The 17,145-nt window shown below is 39.1% G+C and overlaps 2 protein-coding genes across 2 annotated transcripts; one reads left to right on the top strand and one right to left on the bottom strand.

Moving 5' to 3' along the window:
• The first annotated feature begins 3,603 nt into the window (after nucleotides 1-3,603).
• LOC126629894 (uncharacterized) lies at nucleotides 3,604-6,916 on the top strand. Its single transcript, XM_050300041.1, has 3 exons — nucleotides 3,604-3,823; nucleotides 4,447-6,125; nucleotides 6,445-6,916. The coding sequence occupies exons 2-3, from the start codon at nucleotides 4,738-4,740 to the stop codon at nucleotides 6,698-6,700; spliced, it is 1,644 nt and encodes a 547-aa protein (XP_050155998.1). The 5' UTR covers nucleotides 3,604-3,823; nucleotides 4,447-4,737; the 3' UTR covers nucleotides 6,701-6,916.
• A 135-nt stretch (nucleotides 6,917-7,051) lies between these two features.
• LOC126629898 (glycosylinositol phosphorylceramide mannosyl transferase 1-like) lies at nucleotides 7,052-10,399 on the bottom strand. The gene is made up of 5 exons (XM_050300044.1): nucleotides 9,894-10,399; nucleotides 8,850-9,243; nucleotides 8,395-8,558; nucleotides 8,192-8,262; nucleotides 7,052-7,465 (listed from the first exon to the last, which is right to left on the bottom strand). Exons 1-5 carry the CDS (start codon nucleotides 10,088-10,090, stop codon nucleotides 7,305-7,307), a joined length of 987 nt encoding a protein of 328 aa, XP_050156001.1. The 5' UTR covers nucleotides 10,091-10,399; the 3' UTR covers nucleotides 7,052-7,304.
• Nucleotides 10,400-17,145: the final 6,746 nt, after the last annotated feature.

The following is a 17,145-nucleotide window of genomic DNA, read 5'->3' as shown; positions in this document are numbered from 1 at the left end:
CATTCACCACCATTAGAGAGCATCAACTCTAGCCCATTATTCATGTATTGAAGAGTGAGCCCTTATTCTATAAAAGGGACTCTCTCACCATCATTAGAGAGCATCGCCGCCTACTGAGCAACTGCTTCGCCGCGAGCATCAACTCTAGCCCATATTTATGTATTGAGGAGCGAACCCCTATTCTATAAAAGGACTCCCTCACCTTCAAACACCACAAGCCGAGCCAACCAAGGCAACATAAGCCACAAGCAGAGCAGCCTCGCAACATATGCTACTTCTAGTTAAGCATCATTTCAGATTGGGCATCGCCTCATATCGAGTATCAATTATAGACGACATCTAGTTATTTCGGCTCACACATGGACTGAATTTCAAGTCTCTAGCCAAAAGACTCTTTTGACTGAAGACTTGGGGGACTACTGTTTGTACCATACTTAAGGCCTCCGTATTTAGACCTAGTATAAATACTCGGATGACTCAAATGTAATTATGTAATAAAGGAATGGGCAAATATGTAATAAATGAGGAGCCATTATTCTATAAAATGACCCATCACTCTCCTCATTAAGGGAGACCAATTTCTTAGGCCTGAGATCCCCTCTCATATTCAGAGCAAAGTTGTCTCCCTCACAATCCTCTCAGAGAAATACAATAATCAGTGTGGACGTAGTCCAAACATTGGGGTGAACCACGATACATCTTGTGTTATTTATATTTCTTGCAGATTCACGGTCGGATTTACGTTGTTCCAAGACCCCTCTGGTTTTGTGCATCAACAAATACAAACACAATTTTAATAAATAAAAGAATCTAAGAAACATAACTATTTTAAGCAAACATAGTAAAAAGAATATAAATACCCAACGGATGACACTAATTTGCAGCTAGTAAGGGTATGGTAAGCAATCTTTGCTTCACTCAAGTTTGACTGTTTTTTGCTTCTTCACCCACAAAAATTTCCCCCTGCATCTCCAAAACTGGCATGTGAGGTTCACCAGACATAAGAGGAAGGGAGGGTGGGGAATAGGATCCTGGGTTTGGGTTGAAGATGATCAGACAGGTGGTCGAAGACGAGCCCTAGCCACCTGGTTTTGGACTTCTTTAGAGGACCTAAAGATATCGACATTAAGGAAAATCAAGACAGAAAACCTTCAAGACAAAAAAAAAAAGATACAAACCTTCAAGACAAAAAAAAGAGATACAAAACGAAATAGGAAAATTCTTTCATAATTTGTTCATCGTAAAATCTGAAGATGAAGTAATATTAAGTAAAATTTAATGTTGAATTTAAAAACTAAACTTTGAAATACAGTCGATAAAATCAAGAGAACGTTTAGCAAAAATAGAGACTTGGACAAGATGAGCAACTGTATATTATTTACTTTATCTTTTATTTTGTCCTTGTCATTAAAACTCAAAGTTTTCGAATCATTTTCATTAGTTTTTCTATAAAATAATTGATTATCTGAGAGAGTCTGCAGCTACAGAGACTGATGAGAAAGCCCATCTTCCCTGGCGATGCTACAAGAGCATGACTTGTAACTGACTGATAGTGCTAGGAGTAGGTCGATCGCAAAGTTTAACAGGATCTAATTTGGGCTGACTATGGGCTCCACTATGTTCAGGTTAGGAAGGTGGGCGACCTCATCTTCCCTAGGTCAGAAGTTTGAAATCTCGGACCTATTGAGAAAGATGAGGTCGCTGCTATGGTGATTTTTTTTATTTTTTAGATGAAGTACGATATTCATTAAATAGTGAAATACGTACAAAATTGAAGATAGGGTACTTATAGTGGGTCTCAATAAAAACATTGTCGAGACTTTTAATCCAATCGAAGGGAAAAAGAGTGTTCCGCACTAAAATTAACTACTAGTACTATCCTCCAACAATAAATTAGAAATTACATTAGAAGGTGCTTCGAACCAAAAAACTGGATGATCGATAGTTAAACTAAACCTTGCAAGGCGATGGACCACTTTGTATCTCTTCGACCAAACGAAAGCTTCCACTGCTTGAAGCTTTGAAGAATCTGCCGTGTATCCTCAAACAAAAGGCCATAATTAACTATATCTGAAATAAACATTCTGCGCAATTTAATTTATTTTATTTTTCATATTGGAAATGAGTTGTAGCAATTTTGAGCTTAAACCGCATATATTGAACTAACCTAATAAAATACTATCCAACCTCACCATTTATTGGAGTCAAATTGAAGCTCTTTCGCTAACACGTAAATAAAAATAAGAGTAAAATTTAGAATTCGTCCCTAAACTTTCATGCGGGCACAAGCCCCGGCTTCATAAGGCAGGGCAACTGCAATCCAAGGGCTCTGCCTTCCTTGCAATTGCCTCCAATTTTTTTTCATCTTGATTGCTGGAGATGCTCTAATTGGGGTTATAAATTTGATAGTCTATGAGTTTTTACAGGCATCTATGTTATACATATCAAAGAGATTAGGTGAGAAGTGCTTCCCGATCAAATTGGGTGATAAGAGGAGCTAGGGTTTTGGATATGGAGCACCGATCAGATCATTAGTTGGTAATTCGAGGCTTAAATCGTGGATTGAAAATTATTTGGGTTGCCAATTTTCAAACCAAGAATTGCATGATTTTCTTACTTAAATTCTCTTCCCAAGAACGTGTAATTTCATTCTCAACATTTTGATTTGGTATTCTTTGAACTCTTGGCGTGCAGCTAATTTGGAGCCAACTTGCACACTGACAGACGTCTACATATGGTGGCGACACTGACAGATGTCGACAAGTGTCAGCTTGTGGAGAAGTCCTTAGTTATTGTAGTCGCATGTGACTCGGTACTGCAACGACATACTCCACATCTTTACAACCCTTTTTTTTTCTTTTTCAAAAAAACCTATTGATTGTAAAAAGATTTTTTTTTATGGAAAACTTGTAAATTTAGGATTTTATTTTATAAAGCTAATTAATTTAGTTCACGAACCACTTGTTGGTGGCCCAGCTCAGTGATAAAGGACGGATTGCGAGGTTTCAAATTAAAAACTGAAGGTCTTGAGTTTGAAACTCGTTGAAGCCAGACTTGTGGCCAGATGAGGTTGAATTGAAATGCTTTTGTGAGTCTTCCCAACTTCTGAAAATGATAGATAACCGTGACTTACCACCAGTTATTTCCCTTTTAAAAAATAATAATAATTTAGTTCACGTACCATATATTAAATTATCGATTTGGTATTTAATTTATTACTCGACTAAAAGTTCAGTTTTAAATTATTTTGTTAAAAAAAAAAGATGATTTCTAAAATTCAACGAAATTGAGGTTTAAGATTCAGTTGACGTGCAAAGGGATGGATGTATAATATTTGTGTTGAGATCTCATGTCTCAAAAACTTTTTTTTTCCAAAAAAAAAAAAAGAAAAATTTTAAAATTTAATTTTTATCCGAGTAATAATTTGGACCGTTGATCATCGTAATCGACCAATAGGTGTTCTCCACGTACGTGCGATGCAGGTCCACAGACTGAATATACACCCGCGAATTTCTACCTTTCTGCGGCCAACAAGCAAAGACCCTGAAAAGGTTGTAAGTTATTCTTATTCTTCCTATCTTTTGCCCTTTTTCTCATTTAAAATTTTGGTTCTCTCTCTCTCTCAATTCCAACAGAAACAAAAGAAAAAGGAGGAAGAAAAAAACAAAGTCCAAATTTGAAGCTGAGGTTGTCTTCTCCTCCATGGTAGAGCAATTCGTGACGTAAAATGGTGGTGGGAAGCCATTCGAGCCATGGTGTTCATCGTCAATGGAGATCATTTCATGATTTCTCCACGGCCGGGAAAATAATAATCTCCCTTGATGTAACATTCTCTTCGTTTCACACTTTGTGTTTTCTTGTTTTCCAACCTTTTTTTAAGGATTTTCTTTTACAATAATTTGAGGTGGTGGGTTGTGTAATATTCATTTTCATTTCTGTTCATCGGATTTCCTTTCATTTATTTAACGTGAAAGGTCAAGAATTTCAAAATGTGAGTGCAAACATATTGTTTCTATCATATAAGCAAAGAAATTCGCCACTACGTTCTCTCAGTATGCCGATACTTTTATTTTTGTTGCGTAATATATATTTTCTTGATGTTTTGTTTCACTCATTCAAAAAGGGAGCATTTTTGCTCACCACCATTTAGTGTGGTGTATGCTCACCATCATATTTATCACCGTTAGAAGAGTTTGAATTTCAAGATTCATGTAGTGTATAAGCACAAATCTCAAAATTCATACTCATCTAACGGTGATAAATAAGGTAGTGAGCATACATCACACTAAATGATGGTGAGCAAAAATGCACTCATTCAAAAATGCCTTGAGAAAAAGAAAGAGTACAAGAGAAAAAAAGTGTGAAAACCCAAAGTCCTTATCGTTATGGATTTCAAAGATTTTGAAATTTTATAACCTGATTAGGGCTTTTTATCTTTTTATTCAGGTTGGATTAAATGGAAGCAAAAGCTACTTATTCATGAAGCGACTCCTGGAGCCCAGTTAGACACTTTTTGGCGGATCCAAATCCTTGTTTCCTTTAAAAACCCAACAAAAAATCTCCGGCAGCTCCACTTTTTGTTGCACACGGACTTCCCTTGTCACTGCTAGTGTGAACTTTGAACCGATTTTTCTGCATTTTTCCACTCTTTTTTTCCTTCATTTTTCAGTTTTTGGGCTCTCTGTATTTCATCTTTTCTCATCGTCTTCTCCAAATCCTGATCGTTGACTTCGAGATATGGGTTCCAGAATCGTCCCTTGTTCTAAGAGCTGGCAGAGCTCGCTTCAGATTTCGGCACCAATTTCTTCTTCGTTTTCGAAAGGGTCGTCGTTTTCGGTTTCTTTTCCTTCTGTGACGAAACCCAGTGGAAGAAGCAATGGAGCTCTAGGTTGCGGGTTCGTTCGTTGGCTGAATTCTTCCGGGTCGGGGAATTCAAAACGTCAACGTACTTCGAACCAAGTTTGCAGAGCGAAGTTCGATGATTTTTCGTACGAAGAATTGTCGAACCAGATTGAGGAATTGGCGCAAAGGTTCAATCTTTCCGAGGACGATGACGAGAACGTTGAGGAACCGGCTTTCTTGGCGTCGAAAACTTCAAAAATCTCTCCGATTTCGACGTACCCAGAAGGCCAAAACAGCAAAGGCAGCGGCTTTTCTATGCAGTTTTCAAGCTTGAAGCTCAATGCATTGGAACCCTCTCTGCTGGGGATTCATCCGGAGCCGCCGGACTGGCCGGAGAGAAGCGAAATAGTCAGGGCCACCATGGAAAGAAAGGCCAACAGCCTCGAGTTTCCAGTGTCGCTCCGGCTAATCAAGAAGAAGCAGCGGCAGCAACGGGAGGAGGGTCCCAAAAGAGAAGCAGGAGAATTTACTTTTTGCTCCCTCAACAAGGCATTCTCTTCCATGGTGTTCATAATCCGTGAGCTCCATAGCCACGCCTTGAGTATAAGGGAAAGTTTGTACTCTGAAGATCTGCAGGAGGTTATAGCCAAGGTGCAGAAGCGAGAGATGAACATGTCGTTTGTGTGGCTGTTTCAGCAGGTGTTTTCGGGGTCCCCGACTTTGATGGTTTATGTGATGATCTTGCTGGCGAATTTCAGCGTGTATTCGATGAATTGCAATGCTGTCGTTGCACCACCTCTGCCTGTATTGATTGAGACTTTGACCGAGACTGAGACAGAGGAACAACCCTACTCAAAACCCGATTATGTTTCCGATGACGATTCTACTAGGGTTGTGAAGAAGACCTCGAATGAGGGCGATTTTCGTGACAATGCGAGCACAGAAACTTCATTCAGGCATGCCATTGTTGATATCGAGAAGATGTATGGCATTTCCTTGTTCAATGGGGAGGAGTTCACGGCAGAGGAGGAGGTGAAGTTATGGAACTCTGTGATGGAGGAAGCTTCAAGAATGCAATCAGAAGCGAGGGATGAGGCTCTTGATCACGAAACGGTGCAGAAATTTGTGTCACCGATAACTGTGAATGTCGAACCGGATTATCATGAGCACTACTTTAGAACTGATCTTTTGTACCAGATGGGTTTAGCTCAGGATCCTCATAATGCACTTCTGCTCTCAAACTATGCACATTTCCTCCATGTCGTGGCTCGCGATCACGATAGGTGAGTATCACTTACCAAACCATCTGCTTCAGTGTGCTTACGATTTTGCATTTATATACATTCTCTGGTTTTATGATGTGTTTGTATAAACCTAACTCGACTGAAAAGGATTGGTAGACGACTAGACTGGTTAGGTTCGCCGATGCTTCAATTCCCATTTCCATTTCCATGTATTTGTGATGATTTTGTAGCAACTAGACCTCTAACGGAGTTCGATTTTAGGTTATGATCCAATTAAGTCTTTGCTTTTCATACAAAAGGACTCAAATTCTGTGTAGTTTGCTGACCGGTGTTGTGTGATCTATGTTTGCGTTTGCAGGGCCGAGGAGTGCTTCAGGCGCGCAGTGCAAGGGGAGAAACCAGACGCTGAGGCTTTGAGCCGGTACGCAGACTTCTTGTGGTTAGTAAGGAAAGACATGTGGGGCGCAGAAGAGAGGTACCAGCAAGCAATGGCAGAGGAGCCCGACAATCCCTTTTACGCCTCCAAGTATGCCAATTTCCTTTGGAGCACCGGCGCCGAAGATACTTGCTTCCCTCTCAGTACATCCTACGATAACTACAACAAAGTTTTGTAATTTTTCTAAATTTTGACGGGGTACCGATATCCGGCACTGCCAGGGATGTATTCCGGCCCCGAGTAAATTATCTATCTATAGGAAAGAATGCGATGGAGAGAATAAAAATGTCATTCTCGTTCTAGACCAGAATAACCGCGGAGTTATCGCCCCTCTTAGTTTTGTAATCCAGTTTGATCGCAATAAGAAATGCGCCTGACATTGAGTTTTGATGAAGTTTTTGTCTAAACTAAACAGATTCAAAATGGAATCCCTTGTATAAATTCCGAGGCGCGGTAATTTCCTCGCCGGTCATCTGACCGACGTCGAGAAATACTGTTCATTCTACGTAAACCTAATACGAACTGGAACTGGAAAAGACCTATCTCATTACTCATATAGCAACTGCCTGCCTCGTGTTACATGGTAAGAATACAAGAATATCAATCTATATGGGCGTGCTAAATTGGCCGCTGCTGTCACAAAAACGCATACATTTTCGGAGAGTTAAATATTATACATCCGAGGAACAAAGAAGTACCGTAGCAACTTTAACAGGACGGAAAGTGTGGAAATTCTCGTTGTTCCAGGATTTGATTGGGGAATATGTAAGCGTTTTCTGAAATCACCAAAACCAGATGTTTCGACTGTCAACAGCCTTCACAGATGTGGGTACCAGTGGCATTCGTCCAAACTCGGCAACAAATCTATCGACACAGTTGGTTCTTTTTTCAGTATGACCTCCTAAGGTACTGATACCAGTTGAACCAATCTCGAATATTGTACCTGAATGAAAAGCACAGTAAAGTGTAGCGAGACGTAAGTAATCAAAAGAGAAAATACTACAACAGAAACGAAAAATGAATGTTTAATAGTTGTTAGGTATTGCGAATGCACTTCTTGGTATATGCATCAACGAAAGTGACGATTAGAATATGCAGAAACATCCAGTCCAAGTTTTCAAAAGATGATCAAACACATTTTCCTAGGTGTAGCCTAAACGAACACAATTTCATTGCATCTACATGTCACCGACATAACTTGCTTTTTTTAAGATGTCAACAAAAGAAAGTCAATTCTTTTCCAAAATGTAGCGAAAACAGGAAGCGTAGGTCTACTCCTAAAAGTCACATGAAAACTGATGGCATTTCCATTATTATTCTTATTTATGCTGGTGAAAGAAGTAGTCTGGACACTGCAGATTCCAGGGAGCAGATAGTTGCCCGGCTAAGACATGCCTACTCTTCTCCTTAAAGTTCCGTGTAAGATTCCTCCGCTGCATTTTTAGAATTTGATCTTATTTATGATGCAGAACTTATTATGGTTTGTCTTTCAACTCTTATAACACATCTATCTGTAATATTATCTCATTTCAAACTAATTCGGATTATAAGGACTGTGAGTTAAGCAAAATAGCTACCTGTTGCAAATCATATGATATAAGGCCGAACAAAGAAATGCAAGAAAGAAAATTTTAAACGAAGCATGCCGTTGCAGAGGATATATGATTACCTTTCACCCATATAGGGGGAGCATTAGTTACATTTGCTACAAGAAAGGACATTGCAATGTCTTCACAGTTCCTGGTGAAATCCAACCCAATATTAAGTGAAAAATATTTACAATTAAACAAAAACCACGCACTCGCATGTGCACACAGCTGAATAGATATATAAATAAGGGTAAGAAGCAAATAACAAAGCAAAAGGGCAAACCTGTTCTTGGTAATAAATTCTTTGATTGACGCTGGCATTTCATTTGTGTATAAACTCAGGTACTTTTTGTGGAAGAAGGCTGCCTTAGACAGTACCATACTGTATGTACCCGTCCACCAAACTGACCACCATCCACCATATATGTAGTGATTCTTATCACCTTTCTGCACAGTGAGTATAAAAACTGGTAAGATAGCTGACAAGTGTGCCATACAGAGTTTTCTAAATTGTTAATAAGAAATGGGGTTTCTTCAGTAAATGCTGGCTCGCCTAAAGTATAGAACAAGTGAACAATACATAGTTTCGAGCTCAAATAGATCAAAACCAACTTTCTACCTCAAACAGAAATTAATATGAGTTTTCCAACCAAGAAACTTAAAATATAGGGAAGACAGCAAGAACGTTGGATAATATTATCTCTAAATGACGAGAAAATGTAGTAGATTGAGGCATACCGGATCAACCCAGTGCATCCGAGGCACAAATCCAACCATTGTATCCGATGCACTTTGCCAAACATCAAAAGCAAATTCTACTGAAGAACAAGGGAATATAACATCATCGTCAATTGAAAAAACAGCATCTGTTCTCAAAACCTTAATTTCTTTAAATCTGTTATTCAAACTGTCTTCCTTGTTGATATCATATTTCAATTCAACTTGTCGCCCATCTCTCGTGTTCAGATGTACAATGTGATCCAGAAATTTTGTCAGAGAATCGGACGGAGGACTTGGCTCACTCCACACAATATGTATTGAATCAAGCCGAGGGCATCGAGAATAGTGAGAAATAGACTGCTTCAGAAGATCATATCTCTTCCATGTGTTCATTACAATAGAATATCCTTTCCTGCATACAAATTGCAAATTTCAGCATGAATACTTAATAAACGGTATCTCTCTACTACGAAACAATCAACAATAAGACATCGAAAAAATTCTAGGAACGTGCTCTTTAGAAAACGAGAACAACACAAAGTCAGCTTAATCTTCCCAGTCTTTCCCAAATCAAAAAATGGGGTTGAAGCAGAAAAGTGACCATATCTTTAATAGCTAACGCTCCATTTCCATCGGAATCAAAAGGCGGCCCCAAGCCAACAAGCTCCCGCTCGAACCTATGACCTCTCGGTCACAAGGAGCAACCTTTCCGTTGCAACAAGGCTCGCCCTCAATCCTTGGAATCAAAATTCTTAAAATAAATTAAGAAAAAATATACCTGACCCCATGGATTATATCTAATATGGAAATTATTCTCAACACTCCAATTAAGATCACTAATCCAAAAGTATAGAGAAGTTTGGGATTGTATTCAAATCTTTCTTAATATAGAATTTAAAAGAAAGTAGAACATCAAAATACAAACACCGAGCTCAATCATTTACTAAAAATAGAGTGATTAACAGTGATGTGCAAGTGGAAGCTTGACTAATCAAATAATTAGCGACTAATACGGATATGCGGAGTTTTTGGAAGAAAAAAAATCTAAGCAATTGCACGAACCGTGAATCCGAGGACCGTTCCAGAACCGCAGTGTGACTCGTCCATCCCATAAAATCCGAAGCTCGACTGGCGAGCACGATGAGCGTGAATCCGATGCAACAGCACAGCAGAAGCTTGACCTTCATCGATCCAACGGTCGAGATCAGCAGCTGCCGCAGCCTCTGTACCGTCCTACGGTTCCACACGCTCCCTCTCATCACCGCCGTGGCCTTCGCCAGCTCTGCCGTCGCAACAAACCTCTCGCGCCAAGCCCCGCGAAGATTCGCCCTAGTCCGAACGAGTTACGAGTCAGCAACTCACTCTTCGCGAGCTCTTCCACAACTTCGCTTTTGTCCCTCGCCGGGAGAGAGAGAGAGAGAGAGAGAGAGAGAGAGAGATTGATACCGCGTGGCGCGGGTGTGTAACTAGTAATACGACGAGGAGCGATGGACGGCTGAGATCAGATTAGACACGGGGCAGCTGGAGCCGTTGATCTAATCGTCGACGGCTGTGCTCACATTTTGTTCTCAGATCGGGAGCCGGCTGATGGGACTTGACTTGTCGTTTGGGATTTCCTGTGACCGGGGGCATACGTTTTCTATTTTTGTCAACCTGGCAGGGGTGTGTTTAGGGTGTGACACGGTGGACGGAAAGATTGGTGTGAGCGAACGTGTACGACATCGAAGACGTTGACGTAAGGGAATTTTGGGTGATATTTTATTGTGGGTGATGATTTGCTGGAAAAATAGGACGCCGTGTTTTAAGAGATAAAGGATCGTTTTTTATTTTTTTCCCGGGCGTTATGGACTCTTCGGATTGGCAGTTTTTCAACGCCGTTTCTATTCTTTGTATGTGTTTTTGCCGATTGTATTGAGCGGATCTATCTGTGGGTAACGGTATCAGTTTTTCTTTTTTGGTGGATGGGGTAATTGTATGGGTTAATTATCCAGGTCGTAGGATAAATATCAGTTTATTATCCTCAAGTTTCGTGATTTTCAACATTTAATATATGAAGTTTTTTTTGTCAGAAAATCATACCTAAAATGTTAATTTTGGGACAGTCTCATACATCCGTTAGTCTGGCTGTTAAGTCTCTCGTTAACTGATGATGTGGCATCTATGTGGACAATGACTGGACGCTACGTGTCAATAAAGGTCCCACGTGGATATTAAAAATTAAAAAATAAATAAAAATTAAACATGAAAAAATTAAAGAATTACAAAAAAAAAAAAAAAATGTCTTCTTCCTCAAACCCCCAACCCTTCTCCCTCCATTTTCTCCTCTGCACAACCATCACTCCCCCTCCCTATTCGACTCCACCTACTCAACCCTCATCCCCCCGTGAGCTCAAGGGAGCAGTGATCGACTATGCACAGTGATACTCTCAGATCTCGGGGCGAAGATCTCGAAGCTATGAGGCGACAATACTCCCAGATCTCAAGGCGGAGATTTTGATTCCGATGTGGGTGAAGATTTTGAACCCTTCCCCATCGCCCAGACCCCTTCTTCCTCCTTCATCCTCGCCAACTCGGTCTCCCTCTTCCGTTCCTCTCCCCACTTGCACTCGTCATTCTCCCAACCCAACTCATCCCTCCCCAGTCCCTCCATAGTCAACCCGACCCATTCCTCCCCTAATCTTTCCATACCCAACCCAACCCGATTCGGTCTCCCTGTGTTCGAAATTGAGAAGGCCTTGACCTCGCTGAAGAAGATCACGCAAGTTAAAAAAACTAAGAACAAGCAAATCAGAACCACAAATTTCACTATGTCATTGTTAATTATCCAAATTAATTAACATTCCAAATTAGAACATCCCCTAATTCATTAGAAACAACTAAATCAATTCACAACCCCACAAACCCAATTCACCCAATTGAAAAACCAATCCAAACATCATAAATTTAAGGTCAATGAAATTTGACCTAGGTTTTACCTCAGTTTTTGTAACAATTTGCATAGATTTTTGCTTGGAATCAGCTGCATGCTTGCTTGAAAAGCTCTCAATCTTCTTCTTGGTAACAGATTATCCAATCTTTCCCTTTGAAGAACCATCCTACAAGTTGCCGCCACGCTTCACCTTCACCGAAGTAGCCACGGAATCCCACCACCAATCTCTGTAAATTAATTTAATTTAATCCCTTTCTGCGTGATCTTCCTCGGCGAGGTCTGATTCGTTGGGGTCGACGGTGTCGTGGTGGTTGAGGTTGAAATTGAGGGTGGCGGTAGGGGTATGGAAATGGGTGGGGGACATGGGGAAGACGAAGGGGTTCTGCGCATTTTATTTATTTATTTAACTAATTATTTTATTATTTTTAATTTCCATGTGGACCCCTTAATGACACTTGGTGCTCAGTCATTGTCCACATAGGCACCACATCATTAGTTAACGGGAGACTTAACAGCCAAATTAACAAATGCATGAGACTGTCCTAATTAACACTTTAGGTATGACTTTGGGATGAAAAAAACTTCATGTACTAGATGTTGAAAACCACGAAACTCGAGGGTAGTAAACTGATATTTACCCAAAATATTATAACCATGTCATATTGTTAGTTGAAATTCTTTTACGCTACGTAGTTTAAATGTTACAAGTATTTTTTTTCCAAAGGGAGACAACTAGTGGCTTATTCACCTTTTATGGGGGTCGGGAAGACTCACAAATACATTTCAGCCTTTTCTTGGCCATAAGTCTGGCTTCTACAAAAGCAGTGGGTTTCAAACTCGAGACCTCTAGTTTTTAGTTTTAAGGAAGTCTCGTAATCCGTCATTTACCACTGGACCACTAGCTCGTGGTTGTTTGAATGTTAGGAGTATTGAATGACTTGTATAATTTGAGTAAAATTACATAGTAACCCATCAGGTTTGAGGTCTATTACGACCCCATACAACATCTTTAAAACATTTCACTTTCATACCTCACGTACTATTTTATTTCAACATAATACCTCCGTTAGATTTTCCATCCATTGATCATCCATTGATCCGTTAAATGATGATGTGGCTGCCACATTTATGCTGATGTGGCTGCCACATGGCAACAAAAATTTATACATTAAAAATTTTATAATATTAACCCTATTAAAAAATAAAATAAAATAAAAAACCCAAACCCAGAAATCATTCCCCGCAACCCCACATCCCACCCCCACCCCCTTACCCATCTTTTCCTTCCAGTCCGTCCATCCCCTCCACCCAAGCACCCATCAGCTCGGGTTCCACCTCGACCTCTCTCTCTCCCTCCCTCTCTCTCCTCTGTAAAATGTGGAATTTGAGATGCAGGTGTGGTTTTTGAGGTCCAATGCCTCGCCTCCTTCCCTCATCCTGGACCCTTCCAACCTCGACCTCTCCTGCCTCGCCTCCCCCAACCTCCTGCCATGTTTCTCGAGTCCGACGACTCTTTGGGGGGCCAACCACCCAACCCCTTCTCCTCGACCCCCAACTCCTTCTCCTCAACCCCCAAGCCCACCCCACCATCCCCAAACATTTATAAGCTCTCAAAATTCAAGAATCTTGTATTAAATTTTTTGGATTTGGGATCGAGAAAAAAGATGGAGTTGACGGTGGTAGATCTAAGCGCGTATTTAGAATCGGAGGAGGCGGAGTGAATGAGTTGTGCGGCGAGGTTAGTCGGAGTCTGAAAGAAACGGGAGCTCAGTTGGTAAAGGATCCCATATGTACGGTGGAGGACAACAATCGCTTCCTTGATATGATGGAGAGGTACTTCGACAGTATGCTGGAGTTTAAGTGACTCCAAGAGAGGCCCAATTGCATTACCAGGTGGGGTTTTGAATTGTTTGTTTCCCAAGAAAATGTTGCCCACAAATGAAAAAAAAATTGAAATTTTGAATTTTGAAACCCAATTTGGTGGTTGCTGATTGGGGGCTCATCTGGGTACCCCTTTGATTTGTCTTTTATCCATTTTTTTTATCACTTGTATTTAATAGAAACTATGTAAAATTGGGTGATTTGTGGTGTGAATTGAAATTGCCAAATTCGGTTGTTGTTGCTCAAAACTTGGAAAGTGAGATGTGGAAGAGAGTGGAGGAGAGGGATGTGGGTCGCAGCCCCGAGGGGGGGATGGGATTCTGGGTTTGTGAAATTTTTTTTTTTAATAGGGTTAATATTATAATATTTTTAATGGATAAAAAATTAATTTTTTTTGCCACATGGCAGCCACAGCAGCACAAATGGGCTGCCATGTCAGAATTTAACGGATTAATGGATGAAAAATCTAACGGAGGTATTATGTTGAAATAAAATAATACATGAGGTATGAAAGTGAAATGTTTTAAAGATATTGTATGTAGTTATAATAGACCTTAGTTACTATGTAATTTACCCTTGTTTTTATTATGATCTCGTGAATTCATATCATCTAATGATATGCAATGTTTTAAAAGCTAGTTGGGCCTACCGGCTCGTTTTGCAATACTCTAACTATTCGTTTGTTGGACAAGCAATGAAACTGGAAGTCCAAATGATTCATCCAACGACCCAAATGGAAGCAATGAAGCACTGACCAAATTAGAAAGGCCTCAACAAATGAAAGAGTCAAAGTCCATATACTGATAGTCTCATCGGTGGTGCCTCTTGGTTTCTTTAATCTCTCTCAGCCCTTGGTCCAAACAACTAATTGGGCCTACCGGCTAGTTTTGCTCAAAACGCTCTCTCATTGAGAATTACGCTTATTTGTACAAAATTCATTCTTATATTAGTTTCTTGATCCTCAAATGGCACTATTATGTTTATTTGTGACAATTAATGAAAGTGTGGTGTTGTACTTACACTTATTTTTACCTCTTACACATTCTTATTAATTTTTTGCTGTCAGATCGAATAAATCGAAAAAAATCAATAGATAAAAAATAGAAAGAGCGTGTGGAAGGTAAAAGAGTTGTGTGAATAGTACTATCCTTAATGAAATACCGTGAGCACCTCTCTAATATAGATGTGACTCACATGTGTTTAGGGGTGGGTTTGGCTTCAATCGGTTCGGTTTGGTATTTTTGGGCTTGGTTTCGGTTCGGTTTTTTTATAAAACCTTTTTTTTTTAATTTGAAAATTGGTCTATGCTCTACAACTTTGCTTGTAGTTTTTCCATTTCAAATAAAGTAAAGGAAGAAAAAAAAGAGAAAGAGAAAGAAGATGCAAGAAGAAACAAAGAGAAATAAGATGCAAGGAGGGTCAGATGGGGAGAAAAAAAAGAAGGAAGAAAGCAGAGGGTCGGATGGGGAGAAAAAAATGGAAGAAAGAAGAGGGTTGGGTGGGGAAAATAAAAATGACTTGGATTATGTGTTATTGGTTGGCCTAAAACAAAAGCTTAAAACTTGGGTCTAAACTTAAATTGAGCTTGGAATATAAACACTCAAATATTAAATAAATAAATAAACTTAATTATATTTAATTCGGTTCGGTTTGATTTAGTTTTTGAATCACCAAACCAATAACTTTTGGTTCGGTTTTTTTTTTCTGTTCGGGTTTTTTGAGTTTCGATTCAGTATTCAGTTTGATTTTTTTCGGTTTTCGGTTTTTCCAACCCACCCCTACATGTGTTGGTAGGCTTTTCCTTTATTAAAAATATGACATAAATACAGTATGAAAAATATAATTACTCAAAAAATGAAAACCATATGTAAAGGTGGTTTATGAAACATATAGATTTTTTGTGGTAAGATTTAGTCCACGCACCACTTTTACTCATGACTCAACTTTTTGAAGACATTCTATCCAACATCTTACTGTATAATCGCCATGTCCATATAATAGACGGATCAAAGAAATATTGGATTATTTCATTGTTTATCAATTATGTCAACCGACAACAGATTTCATGAAGAGTAAATGTACTAATCACACGTGTCACAAGTTCGAAACAAAAGTAATTAACGAGGTCAATTTGGTCAATGAAATTCCGTCCGTGACCTTTTGTGAGGATGTGGATCCTTTTCCAATTGTATTCACCAGGATCCTATGAATCTATTCATTATGGTTGCTTATCGAATATAGTAAGATTAGTTTTTTTAAGAATCCGTTCGTGTTCAATTTTAATAAAAGCATTTAAAATAATTTCTAACCGCATGACCGATGAACTAATAAGATGAAATGATCCTCATAAAAAAAATCCGGATAAGAACCTATTCCTTTTTGCGAGGCCTGTGGAATTTGCATGGTCAACAACGATAGGCAGGCGCTAGTGGCCACAATGCAGTCACTGGTCATTAATTTCAACTCAAATAACATGATTTCCATGCGCATTACAGAGAAAGAGAGAAGAAGAATGATGGAAAGGGCGGTGAAAGTCGGCCCTTACTTTAATCGCATAATTGCTTCCCAAATATTACAACATATTTTTCTTTTTTTTTCTTCTTCTTGAATTGAATCGGTGATTTCGTCATCAGAAGATAAAAAAAGAAACAAAATTTACAAAGTGCAGTGCACATCAACCGCCCAACAGCATCTTCTTCGGATTCGAGGATTCTGATAATCTGTAAATCGTGTTCGTTTATTATTTATTGTGCGGTTAATTTTTATCAAGTACAATTTCTATTTAATTTTAAATAAAAATATTTAAAATAATTTCTGATCATATGATATACAGTGAACAAATATGATTTACGGATCCTCGAGATTCTCACAAAGAGGATCCCGATTCATCAACCGCATCCAGACCTATGGATCGAAACAGGACATCGCAAAGTACAAAGTGCCGAATACATATATATATGAAAAAAGAGCACCAAATACATTCTCCTCCAGACCTGATAAACCCTAATCTTTAGAGATGGTTAACACAAAAAATGCCAAAGCTGGCCTGTAAAGTGGAAAACTTGAAACTGCCATCCATGTTAGAACCTGCGAGAGATTTTGTACTGGTTTGGTATTGAGGTGCTTTTATAAAAAGTGGATATCAAAAAAAGTTGACCGCAAAAAAGTGTTTGGTAAACACTTAAAAACAGTTTATTTTTTACAGTTTTTGGTGAAAAAAAAAGCTGAAAACGTGAAGTAGCAAAAATGAGCTTATTCTCACAGCACAATAAAATCAGTTTTTTTTTTCAAAACACAGCAATATTAAACCAGCCTTTTATGCCACCGAAAAAGATAGCATTGACGGTATACACTTGTGAATGTATGAATTAGCAGTGAACTAGATATTAGATTGCTTAAACGTTTCTAGTTAGCGTTATATAAGAAATTTGAGGGTAACTTGAGACTGAATTAGATTGCATGCTATGATTATAATGCCTGCCACGAAGGAAATTCATTAATCTG

Source organism: Malus sylvestris, chromosome 7 (genome assembly GCF_916048215.2).
Source record: "Malus sylvestris chromosome 7, drMalSylv7.2, whole genome shotgun sequence".
Lineage (NCBI taxonomy): Eukaryota > Viridiplantae > Streptophyta > Magnoliopsida > Rosales > Rosaceae > Malus > Malus sylvestris.
The sequence above is the reverse complement of the archived record's forward strand: the minus strand, read 5'-3'. Positions and strand labels throughout refer to the sequence as shown.